We start from the raw sequence: 12910 nt of genomic DNA on the forward strand, positions 1-12910 counted from the left end.
TTCAGTTTCACCAGTATAACTTGTGCTGTGTTGCAGAAAATCTGTTAAGATCCCCTTCATTTCTAAGCATGTCTAAGTCTATATTTTTTAGCCTGGTCCTCTTATTTTGTTTTAATTCAATACATAAGATGTGTAGAAATTACTTTCACTACTGGAATATATTAAAATATTCCTTCAGATTAATGCTTTAGAACTAAATTCAACAAGAGCTCATCATTTTCTCTTTGAATTTTTAAAAAAGTAAACAATTTATAGATTATGACTAGAGCTTTCTAGAACTCTAGTTCTTCATTTCATGTTCTAACTTCGAATTTATTAGTTGGAATTTCATCAATAGGCTATATGGTCTGCTATGTTTTTGTGGCCATCTGTAGAAACTGTAGTGAAATCATTACTCTCAAGTTTCAAAGCATTATAAATTGATATGAGCCATTTAGAAAACAAACAATAGCCAGTAAAATACTTGTTGTCGTTTTTTGTTTTTTTTTTTTTTAAGATTTTATTTTTTCACAAAAGACAGAGAGAGGCAGAGACACAGGCAGAGGGAGAAGCAGGCTCCATGCAGGGAGCCCGATGTGGGACTCGATCCCGGGACTCCAGGATCACGCCCTGGGCCAAAGGCAAGGCGCGAAACCGCTGAGTCACCCAGGCGTCCCTCATTGTAGTTTTTAAAACTTCTAGGAATCTGTACTTAAGGAAATAATGTAAAATATGAAAAAAATCACAGATATTCAGAATAATGGAAGATTAAAAGCAACCAAAATGATCAGTTGAAAAAGAACAGTTGCATATATTATGATTTATCTAACCTGGACTGTTCCTTAACCATTATGGTAGCAGCATAGAAAAATGCATATTGTATGTGGTCTGATGGTACCTATGAAAATGATTATTATGGATGATGAAATTTCCCCCCCAAGTTTTCTCTAATGCTAATGATGTGCCTTTTAAATTTAAGACTACATATTTAAATATCTTAGTAAATTGAAACAGCCAATATAGTTCTCTTCATAAAATTTAATTTTGCTTTTGGGCACAATAAGAAATATATAAGCTCATTTTAGCAGATTATTGTTTTGTCAGTATTTTATATTACTAGGCATGACGTTCACTGTTATCACTTATATGTTAGGACCTGGGAACTAATTCTTCATAGAAGGTGTGTTTTTCTTACTGTTCCTGATTAGACTTGGTGTTATTCTCTCAATTCAGACAAGTGTCAGAAAACCACATAATAATTTTAGTTGAACAAAAACTTTTTTTTTTCAGGCTAGTAAGTATGGAGACGACTAGTACATTTTTTTAATTGATAGTTTCCTTGAACTTGTCTGTATGACAGCATGTTGTGACAAATTTATATTCGTGATGTCTGGGTAGTTCCCTGAAGCTGTTCTAACAAAGTGTGATAAATTTGGTGGTTTAAACAACAGAAATTTACCGTCACTCAATTCTGGAGGCCAGAAGTCCAACATCAAGAAGTCAGAAGGATTGGTTCCCTCTGAGGGCTATGAGGAAGAATCTCTTCCATGCCTCTCTCGTAGCCTCTGGTGTCCTCTGTGTCCCTTGGTTTGAGATGGCATTTTCCCTGTGTCTTATGTGATCTTCCCTTTGAACATGTCAGTCTCTGTGTCCAAATTTCCGCTTTTTATGAAGAGACTAGGCATATGGATTAGGATCCACCCTAAAAACCTCATCTTACCTTAATTATCAGCAAAGACCCTATTTCCAAATAAAGTCACATTCATAAGTACTAGGGGTTCAAACTTCAACATCCTTTTTTAGGGACATAATTTAATCCATATTAATGCCTAGTAACTGTTGATGATCCTAATATCCTCTAGAGTATACAAATGTATTGAGGAGCAAGTAGAAACAGAGTTCTTCCCCCTTTTAAGTAACACTTTTAACATACAAATCATTTAAGACAAATCTCTCTCTTAAATCACAAATTTTATAATGAATATTTTCTGTTCTTCCACCTTAATAACGGCAGCATCACAATTTCTCTAGAAGCTTGCTCTCAGTTAGTAGTTCTGAATCACTAGCAAACAACATCAACACCTAAGAACTCAGTAGGAGTGCAGATTCTCAAAATTCATCCCATCCTACTGAAGCTCTGGTCGTGAGGTCCAGCAGTCTGTGTTCTCACATTCCAGGTGATTTTGAAGCAGTGATCTAGCATTTCAAGGTTAATATCAAATATTGAAAATCTTGGTCTTCTGATTCACTTTGATTTTGGATTTAATTCACTTTCTTTGGTAACATGTAGGGGGGGGGAAACAATTTAGTCAAAGTGTAAAACCAGTTTTGAACTTCGAAGTTCATAATTTGAAAAAAATGTAAATTTGGAGATCTATTATCTTTGCATTTTATAAGGGGTAAAGTGATACTCCAATTTTTCATTGATTATTCCAAAAAACCTTTCTGTGTCGCATATGGATTTCTAATTTGTTTGTTTTATGTTTCTCCAAACAGAATGAAAAACTAATTCTAGAGCATCAAGAAAAAGCCAACAGACTTCAAAGGCGTCTAAGTCAGGCAGAACAGAGAGCAGCTTCAGCTTCTCAGCAGGTAGGGAGCTTCCTCATTATCCCTGGAGAGTAAGTAGTCTGAGTAGATCAAAGATAAGAAAAGTTCCTCAAAAGTTCCCAGAGAACTAGCAGTTTTATTTTTACTTGATTAAACTATTTAAAATTAGTCTCTTTAATATTTCAGGTTGAAAAAGTAAACTTTAAAAACAGAAATAGACATGGGTCTCCTAAATTGACACCTAAATCTAGAACTGTGCTGTCCAATATGATAGCCACTAGCTGTAAGCAGCAGTTTAAATTTAAATTATTAAAATTAAGTAAATTAAAATCTGAAATCCTCATTACACTTGCTGGATTTCTTTTTTATTTTTTTTATTTTTTAAAGATTTATTTATTCATGAGAGACACACAGAGAGAGAGAGAGAGAGAGAGAGAGGCAGAGACACAGGCCGAGGGAGAAGCAGGGAGCCTGACATATGGGACTCGATCTCAGGTCTCCAGGATCAGGCCCTGGGCCAAAGGTGGCACTAAACTGCTGAGCCACCCGGGCTGCCCTCTTTTTTATTTTAAAGATTTATTTATTTGAAAGTGAGTGCACGTGCAAGTTGGGGAAGGGGCAGAGGAAGAGAGAGAAAATCTCAAGGTGACTCTGTGCTGAACACAGAGCCCAGTGTGGGGCTTATCCCACGAGCCTGAGATCATGACCTGAGCGAAAACCAAGAGTCAGATGCCTAACTGAATGAGCCACCCAGCTACCCCACACTGGCTGGCTTCAGTAGCCATGTGTAGCTATGGTCCTCATATTAGACAGCATAAATAGAACTCTATGATCACAAGAAGCTCTCTTGGATAGCATTGCTTTACAATTTTGTTCTGGGGCAGCCCGGGTGGCTCAGCGGTTTAGCACCACCTTCAGCCCAGGACCTGATCCTGGAGACCCGGGATCGAGTCCCATGTCGGGCTCCCTGCATGGAGCCATGGAGCCTGCTTCTTCCTCTGCCTGTGTGTGTGTGTCTCTCTCTCTCTCTCTCTCTCTCTCTCTCTCTGTGTGTGTGTGTGTGTGTGTGTGTGTGTGTGTGTCTCATGAATAAATAATAAAATCTTTAAAAAAATTTTTTTGTTCTGTCTAGGCATGTATCATTGACAGCTTTGGAAGTAGAAAATATTGCTTTGAATGTAATATTTCAAATTGCACTGTTTTTACTGTAATTTTTAAATAGAAAAAATGACACAGGTTAAGTTCATTTAATGAACATTTGTATAAAACCATATAAATTAAAATACCATATAAAGGGGATCCCTGGGTGGCTCAGCGGTTTAGCGCCTGCCTTTGGCGCAGAGCATGATCCTGGAGTCCCGGGATCGAGTCCCACATCGGGCTCCCTGCATGGAGCCTGCTTCTCCCTCTGACTGTGTCTCTGCCTCTCTCTCTCTGTGTCTCTCATGAATAAATAAATAAAATCTTAAAAAAAAAAAGAAATACCATATAAAAGTTGTCCAGTGGGAAGTAGAATGCAGAGAATCAATAAAATACTAAGAGGTAATTACTCATATGTACTTATCATATAAAGGAAATGGGCCATTTGTTCTAAAGTGGGAGTAATAGTCCCTGGCTCCTATTAGGGACAATATGAGATCATCTAGTGATTATAAAGATAGGCTGGAAACAGTTTAGATAGATAGATGGAGAGAGATAGATAGGCAAAGAAACCATGTTACTACATTATTAATTACATTTGGTTGTTAATATATTGTTTCAATCAAAATTAATATTATGTATAGATATTACAGTGTTTCATACATAGTACAGCAGCTCTAAATACTCATTGAATTCAGTGTATATATGTGATATAGATTTTTTTTGAAATCTACTTGTGATATGAACAAGGCATGGCACTTAAAAAAAATCCAGGAATTTGCCCTTCTGTTCCCCTCTCTTGAAAGTAATTATAGCTTTATCAAATAAATTTAAGTTCTTATGAAATTATGAATTAGTTAATGGATTAAGTAGTTAATCTTTCAAGATGTCATTCATTCATTTAGATTATAAGTTAACAGGAGCCACAGTGTACTGGGCAGTATCTTAAAGTCTGTGTTCTGCTGTCAGGCACATAACCTAGTACCATTAAGTAGCCTTGTGATTTAGGGCAATTTCAACCTTTCTAAGCCTCAATGTCCTCAATTTTGGATAATAACACCTCCCTTACAGAGTTACTGAAAGACCAAAGGAATTAACACATATAAGCATTTAATATAATCATTAAGTGGTTAGTAATAGTTATATAAGAAATTAAATTTCTACATCACAATCCTTAAAGCTTCAAGTTTACTTTTTTTAAGGACTATGATAAAGAAAAATCCTACTTAAAATCAACTACGTTGAGTTCCATATTAAAAAGAGTACAGTTACAGAACCTTAATTAGATTATGCAAGTGGCATCTAGTTTAGTCTCCCTCCTGACAGGATTAAACTTAAACAGTCCAACACTAATGTTTTTCTCCTGTTATTTAAACTCTCTAATGACAAATATTTCACTATTCTCTTTGTGAGCTTTTTTTTTAAATGTTGTGTCAATAATCACTTTAGATCTTTTTTTCCGTAAGCTTTCTCCTTCCATCTTGCTTTTATTTGAAGATGAAAAGTAATCATTCAGCATTCTCCCCATCCGCAAAAAGGAATTATTCCCTGGAGTTAATTTTTTTCTGTCTTAAATGAGTCCAATTTACAAATTTTATTAGATCTATATTCAGTTTTTTAAAATCTTTATCTTTGCTTTCTCTGAATTCTTCCTAATTTTCCCATCTTCCTCTAAAAACTGGAAACTATCCTGCTAAGGGCCTGATACTTAATGAAACAAGGAAGTGGAGTTACCAGATTATTATTTCCTCTAATGTGCATGTCAGACATACCAGTGCAGCCCAGCATCATGCACAAACCCTGCATTGTTCTGAGTCCTCCGTGCTCTTAATGTGCTGGTCTGATTAACTTTTTCTGCACATTCTTCATATATCTTTGGACAATAGTTATATGTTCTAAGTGATTAGTCTAAACTACTGAAAGCCATACTGTATTCTTTTGACACTAAAATCAGTGTGGTGAAGACTTTCTGTGCAAGAACACAAAACCTAGAAACTACAAAAAGAAATTAATAAATGTGAATATGGGGCAGCCTGGGTGGCTCAGCGATTTAGCGCTGCCTTCAGCCCAGGGTATGATCCTGGAGACCTGGGATGGAGTCTCACGTCGGGCTCCCTGCATGGAGCCTGCTTCTCCCTCTGCCTGCGTCCCTGCCTCCCTCCCTCTCTCTCTCTCTCTCTCTGTCTGTCATGAATAAATGAGATATTTTTAAAAAATAAAAAATAAATGTGAGCATGTAGAATTTCAGATACCTACATTTTAAAGTCATAAAGTCAATGACAAACTGAAAAAAATGCCTGCAATACATGTGACAAAAGTAATAGCCTTAACATATATGAAAAATGTGGCTAATAGTCAACAGAAAAAAGTGCAACTGTGTAATAGACAAAGAATAAAAAATATTTACAGAAAAGGAAAAGAAGGATAAATTGCTTTTAAACAATTAAAAATATGCTCATCCTCACCCATAAGAGAAATACATGCTTAAGCCGTAATCACATATCATTTTTCACCATTTCACAATCATGTCAGAACATGAAGTTTGACAATACATTATCTGGCACTTCCACACATCACTGATGTAAATGTGTGTTGGTGCAATCTCTTTGGAGCCCAATTTAGCAGCATCTCTCAAAAATTGTGATATGCATAACCTTTGACCCAGTCATTCTAAGAATTTATTCTGCAGGTGGTATACTTGCACCTGGGCAAGTCTGTGCAAGGAAGCCTGTCAAAATACTAATTGCAGCATTGCCTATAATTTTAAAAGATTAAAAGCTACCTAAATGCCCATCAATAAGAAGCCAATTAAATTATGGAGTATCCATACAGGAAGAGTTTGCTGCTGTTAAGGAGAATAAAGTAGATCTCACCTGGAGTCATTTGTAAAGCAGGTCATTTAGAAGGAAAAAAACAAGATGAGAAGTCTGTATAGTATTTTATCACTTTTTAAATAAAAAGAGTTGAGGAAATATATGTATTCTCATGTAGAATTTCTCATCTAGAAATATGCTTAGAATATGGAAATAGTTGTCTCTGGAAAGAGGACTATAGAATGAAGGACAGCGATGAGAAGACTTCTTCATGACGTATACTATTTTGTACTATTAGATTTTTTTTACTTTGTGTATATAATATCAACTCCAATTGATATTTAAAGACTATTTACCTTTCTGGTGCTGGCGAAAAAAAAAAAAAGACTATTTACCTATTTGACTTTTCTTACTGTGATTGGTTATTATTAACAACTTTGTGTTGCACTGGCTCACAGTTTGTATTTTACTCACTTTTCTAGTTTTTATCTAGATGTTTTTCATCCATCTTTGAAATATGTTTTGGATTCTAAATATCGTATATCTCTCTGAGCTATGGAAATCGTATACGACATGCATATCTCTAGTGTAATACAGGTATTTTAAAGTCTCAGGAGTAAAACAGACATAACCTCTTAGAGGACACCCTTCAGTAAGATTATTTTCAATAATTGTTAAGTTGTGATCAGTTATACTTTGTATTAGTGTAAGATTTTCCATAGAAAAAGTAACTACTTACTGATTGTCTATTTTAATTGCAGCTCAGTGTGATTACAGTGCAGAGAAGAAAAGCAGCCTCCATGATGAATCTGGAAAATATTTAAAAATATTCATAGTTCACTCACAGAACTTTAGACTTGGGAAAGCTGTTGGACTAGAAGTGTATTGAAATGGTAAAAACCTGCAGAAAGAATGGTTAAGGCTTGTGTCATTTTGCATAAGTGTTTTCCATTCTGTTTTGAGGGTTATTGGAAAACAGAACAGTGGCAGCTTCCTGTATGTAAAGAAAATATAACACTATATTGAGCTTCAGTGGAGAATAAAGCCAGCTGAGAAGAATTCATTGCCTTCATCAACGTGTCTATTTTTCAATTCCCCCTTTTTTCCCTTAGAAGAGCATAATTTTCAAACTACTAATCATAAGAAAGAGATTTTAAGACAATGCTAGAATTCTAATATTTCAGGTTCCATGATTTAAGAATTTCACATCTAATTGTTACTCCTAACCCATTTTTTTAAGTTCCCAAGTATCCATTTTATTATAAACTCATAAATGTAATAAATTATGCACTTTCTAAAATGATGCTGTCATGTATTTTAATGTATAATCGTAGTGATTCATTTTTAATTTATGTGATTTCCATTATTTATCAAATATTGACTTTTAAGAATTTGGAAAGTTTTATTTTTGTTTTGCTCTATTACTCAAAGCAGTACTAATCAGGTGGAGTCTTAAATTCTGAGAATGCATGGGCATTGAACTATTACAGTCTAGTTGATTTTCACAAATCCACGGAGTTAGGTATTCTCTGCTCCTAGTTGGAACTTGGTATATCCTGCTTTCAAGTAATTAGTGTAGATAAGTTTGCATCTGGTTAACAAGTTAGGAAACTATTGGAAAACCAGCAATAAGAAGCTTGGGACTGGTGCTAACAAGCTGAGTTAGAAAGGGAGTCTTTGACATGGGTCTGAGAATGGAAGCCATGGAGTATGAGAGCTTGCCTTGAGGCTATGTGATGCGGCTGACTGCCTCTTCCCCTCCAGTTTTTGTGCTGAAGCTCTGATGGTGGCCTTCTTCCACTTCCGTCACTACTTTGTCCTTCCTCCCCAACAGGATCTCTGTGCATACCTTGCCATCTCACATTCCTCAGATCACCACTACTCAAACATCCTGGCTTCAAGAGAGCCTTCCAGCCTCCAGACTAGGTTAGGGCCCCTGTATTTCTCATAAAGTGTGCTGTATTTTTTATTCATAGCACTTGAGAAAATTTGTAATTAACTCTTTTTGAATTTTCAGTGTTGTCTCCTCTCCAACAGTCAGCAAACTCCTTGAGAACAAGACTTATGTCTGCTCCCCTTCATTATATTCTTAGCATTCAACATAGCTTCTGGCACACAGAGGGAATGAAAAACTGAAAAAGAATTTTTAAGGACAGGACCTTAGAAAATGTCTTCATTTGTTGAATGAGTTCTGGAAGACGAGTCATTGAAGGAGACTGAACAGGAGCAATGAGAAGGTTGTAGCCAAAAGAATCCAATATGAAAAAAACTAAAGGAGGAAGGGGTTCTTATGAGTTGGAGGGGATAAATGGTTGCTAGTGTCAAAAGCAGTGATGGGATGAAATAATACAAGTATGATAGTTAAATGATAATTAGGCACTTAGCTTACTTTCATTTCCTAAGAATTTTTCATTTGATTCTCTAATGTAAATTTCTTCCCATGTCATTCACAGACTAATTTCCATGTAATGAGTTATATTCATATTCATGTTTATAGAATATAAAATTTATTTTTAAAAACTTTTAATTAGAGAGATGTTAGAATTATATCGTACCAAAAAAAATGAGACTGTAAGAAGAAACACTTCAGAAACTAACATTGTAGGCAAATGGAATGTGAGTATGATGATTGTCCTTTTTCAGGAATTAAATCTAACTTCCCAGACTCATTTCTTCAAGGTAAATCCTTTAGCATAAGCACTTTCTCCAGACTTTGGCCACAGGATCTCCTCTTTACATTTGAATGTTGATAACCCTCTCTCCGGTTGGATCCCTTTGAATACTCAGATATTCGTCCCAGTAAAGGATAGGCTCCTAACAGGCAGGTAATAGGCCCTTCTTACCTCTGCTGAATTTGAACAGACATAAGCTATGTTTACCAACAGAACTGAACATGCATGGTTATTTTTCTTTGAGAGAAGTTTGTTAGCTAATGATTACTAAATGTAAAAACAGTGGCGTTTTTGACTTCTCATATTGGTCAGTCTTGCCTTCATTTACAGAAACAGTATCATTTTTCTGTGAACTGTATTTTAGGAGACAGGAAATGAATAGGAAAGAGAGAAAAGAAATGATATAAATCTGAAATTGAGGACAACACAGCTAGTTCATTTTATTTATTCATGTTTCTTTATTTGTGTCTCCCTGAGGAAGAAAAGAGATATGATTACCTCTTCTTCCCTTTGTATACAAATATGCAAATTGGGGCAGCCAACAATCTTCTAATTTCTCCTCTGGTGTGATCACTATAACTACCCCAAATATGGGAGAACATTAGCAACAATTCAGTCATTCGTTTATTCAGCAAATATGAATATTTCATAACTGCACAGTCTGCCAAGCCAACTCTCAGACAAATCAAGGAAGAATGAAAAAATACTTTAAACATTTTGGTATAAATTCTGTTCTTTAACCATAATGTATTTTATCAATTTTTCCAAAATAGCAAATCTGTAATGGGCTTTTTTTTTTTTTACAAACATTTTAATCAAAAATAGTTTTTTTAGTTTATTTAGAAATATATATATACATAGAGATAGGCGCTCAGAGGAGACACACACTGCAGTACCCTAGTGTTATGTATGAAATCTGTCCCTTACCAGCCCTTCAAACTTGTGTGACTTTTGGGCAGTATTAATGGTCTTATTTATATAGAAATGAAATAAATATGTATATACTTAAATAACGAAACTCATAGGATGGGTGGGAAGGCATCCTTAACTTTTTGTAACACTGGCAGTCACCCAGCTACCAAGGAATGAAACAATCTACTCTAAGGAAGACGTTCTTAGAGCCTGAGGATTCACCACAAAACAGGCACATGTGCCCCACATTCCCATAGACTCCCCCATATACTAGCTCTAATACCACTCTTGTTTCTTCCACTCAAAAGTATACTGGAATGTAACCATGTGATCATAACATTATGGAGCTAACTTTGAATCTTCTCTAGTTTATTTCTTTCTAAATATGCATTCTTAAAGTTCACTACTTTGTTTTTAGAAAACAAATTACTGCTGTTATTGTGCACCCCTGTTGAAATTCACTGGTGTGGAAGGGGTGGGGGTACTCTCCCTTGAGATGACCCAGGCCACTTTCCAACAGTTTTGACCATTAGAAGGTTCTTCCTTACATCGAATTGAAATGTGTCTTCCTGCCTTAGTTCTACCTTGTGCAATAGAGTAAGTTTAAGCCATCATACACGTGGCAGGTCTTCAGCCTTTAGAAAATAATAATCATGTTCTCCCTGCACTTAATAGACATCTCCATCTCCTCAGAGGACTTGGTTTTGAGTCCCCTTGCCAACTAGGCACTGGTCTCTGAAAGCGCTCCAATTTTCATATATCTTTCTTTATTCATTCAATAAATATTTATTGAGCACCTACTTTACACCAAGTATACTTGGGATGCATCAGTCTTATGGCCAGAACCAAAAGTTATATTCAGAATAGGTAGTAAAAAAAAAATTATTCCCTTGTTCTAGATCATGAGAGATGAGGAGAGGGTGATTATCTAAGTAGGGGGAAGACAATGTATTAGAATCTCCAGGGCATAGGTATGGTTCAAACTACGTACCCTTCCCCTTTTCCCACCCCCAAGAACAGACTGACATAGTCTCTTAGGGAGACCTGCTTTGAGAGTTACTCTAGTTAGTGACTCATGGAAATGTACATGTAATTTCTCATTAGTATTTAGAATGAGAAAAACTATTGTAGAATGTGTACTTCCATCAATGCAGCTTAGTTCACTTTTTTGGAATTTGAATTTCACTGTTGGAGATATTGAGCATATTGTTGACTAAAATCTTTTCCAAAGGTTTTGTTGCTAAGCCAGATCTTTGCCCAAGAAGCCAGACTGGTCATTCATCTCTTTTACATTTTATTATGTTATTGCAATGTGCTGAAGTCCTTTGAACTCCAAATCTGTCATCCAGTTTGTTACTTATAAGCACAGGGACTGTGTCTGTTTTATTTTGTTTTCATGCTGGGTTTCTTGCACGATTGACAACTTCTTATTTATAGCAATGCCATCTACAGATTTGGTAAACGTACCATCCATATTTTCATGATAATCATGAAAAAGATGAGAACTAGACAGATGTGAATGCAGTTGATCTCTTAGATCACACCAACCACCAGCTCCCCTAATGGATAATTAATCAGGATCCATGGGGCCTGGTCTTTCGGCCTGTTTCTAATCTAGCCCATTTGCTGCTGCTTCACCATCACACTTTCTGCCCAGAGAAAGTTCCTTTATGTCACAACTGGCATACTTCCCAGACCTAATCTAGTAATCCTGCCCAAGAAGAAAATGTAGTCAGATTTTTTTTTTTTTAAGGATTGATTGATTGAGAAGGGAAGGGAAAGAAGGAGATTCCCTGCTGAGCCCAGAGCCCCACTTGAGCCTTGATCCCAGGACCCTCAGATCATGACCTGAGCTGAAATCATGAGTTGGCCACTCAACCGACTAAGCCATCTGGGTGTCCCCAGATATATTTCTTTTCAGTAAATCCATGTAGTAGCCTAGTAATCACTTTTTTAAAAATTTTATTTCAAAGACTTAGGGACCCAGGTGGCTCAGCGGTTTAGTGCCAGCCTTCAGCCCGGGATGTGATCCTGGGGTCCCGGGACCGAGTCCCACATCAGGCTCCCTGCATAGAGCCTGATTCATTCTCTCTCTCTCTCTCTCTCTCATAAATCTTTAAAAAATAAAATAAAATAAATATTTAAAAGCCTTGAAGCTTTTAATATGGCATGGAAATTTTCATTGTTTTCATCGTATTTTCAAAGAATAAAATCAGCAAAATATGATGCGTAGAAAATCTGTTAGCACTAAGATTTTGAAGATGAAAAATATGAGACTAGCATCTCCTTTTCGTATAAACTATAGGGGATAAAAGAGTATGAGAAAAGTGCACATTTCTACAAATAACCAAAAGAATGCATTGGGGAATCTTTCCCCAGATCTACAGTAATCATGCCGCTCTGTGGGACTAATATCTATTTATTGAGCACCTATCACATGTAAGATACGTGCTTGGCATTTTGCATTTATTACCTCTCATAATGCAACAAATCCACTGGTTCAGTTTTACCCTTGCCTTTCCAGAGATAGAAGGGATTATAAAAGTTAAGCCACCTGCCTCAACTACTCCTAAGTACTCCAAGTGAGAAAATGCCTTTGAAACCCCAGGTTTCAAATACCATGCTTGTTTCGACACAGGGAATCAGTCACGCTATCAGCCACTTTATACTTATTAAAAACAATCTAACATATTTATGATTTTCTGGTAAATATCCTTTTTTTGGTGAAATTGTTACCACCCACTAAAGAAATCTGAAAACCTTTACAAGAGGGTATTCTGACTTCCTTTGCTTAGATCTCAATTTTCCACTAAAGTTACCTTTTACGTTATAGCACATTTCTTT

The 12910-nt window shown here is 36.0% G+C and overlaps 1 protein-coding gene across 5 annotated transcripts in view; it reads left to right on the forward strand.

The window, feature by feature from the left end:
• SCLT1 (sodium channel and clathrin linker 1) overlaps nucleotides 1–7782 on the forward strand; it is a 177265-nt gene extending 169483 nt beyond the window's left edge. For all 5 annotated transcript variants that reach the window (XR_005373912.1, XR_005373913.1, XR_005373911.1 and 2 more), the window contains 2 exons: nucleotides 2476–2571; nucleotides 7244–7782. Coding sequence is in view for 2 of the 5 variants with exons in the window: in XM_038564635.1 (XP_038420563.1) it covers nucleotides 2476–2571; nucleotides 7244–7306 (159 nt within the window). In the remaining 3 variants the exon portion in view is untranslated. The remainder of the gene's footprint in view (nucleotides 1–2475; nucleotides 2572–7243) is intronic.
• Nucleotides 7783–12910: the final 5128 nt, after the last annotated feature.

The sequence above is a fragment of the Canis lupus genome, chromosome 19, assembly GCF_011100685.1.
Source record: "Canis lupus familiaris isolate Mischka breed German Shepherd chromosome 19, alternate assembly UU_Cfam_GSD_1.0, whole genome shotgun sequence".
NCBI lineage: Eukaryota > Metazoa > Chordata > Mammalia > Carnivora > Canidae > Canis > Canis lupus.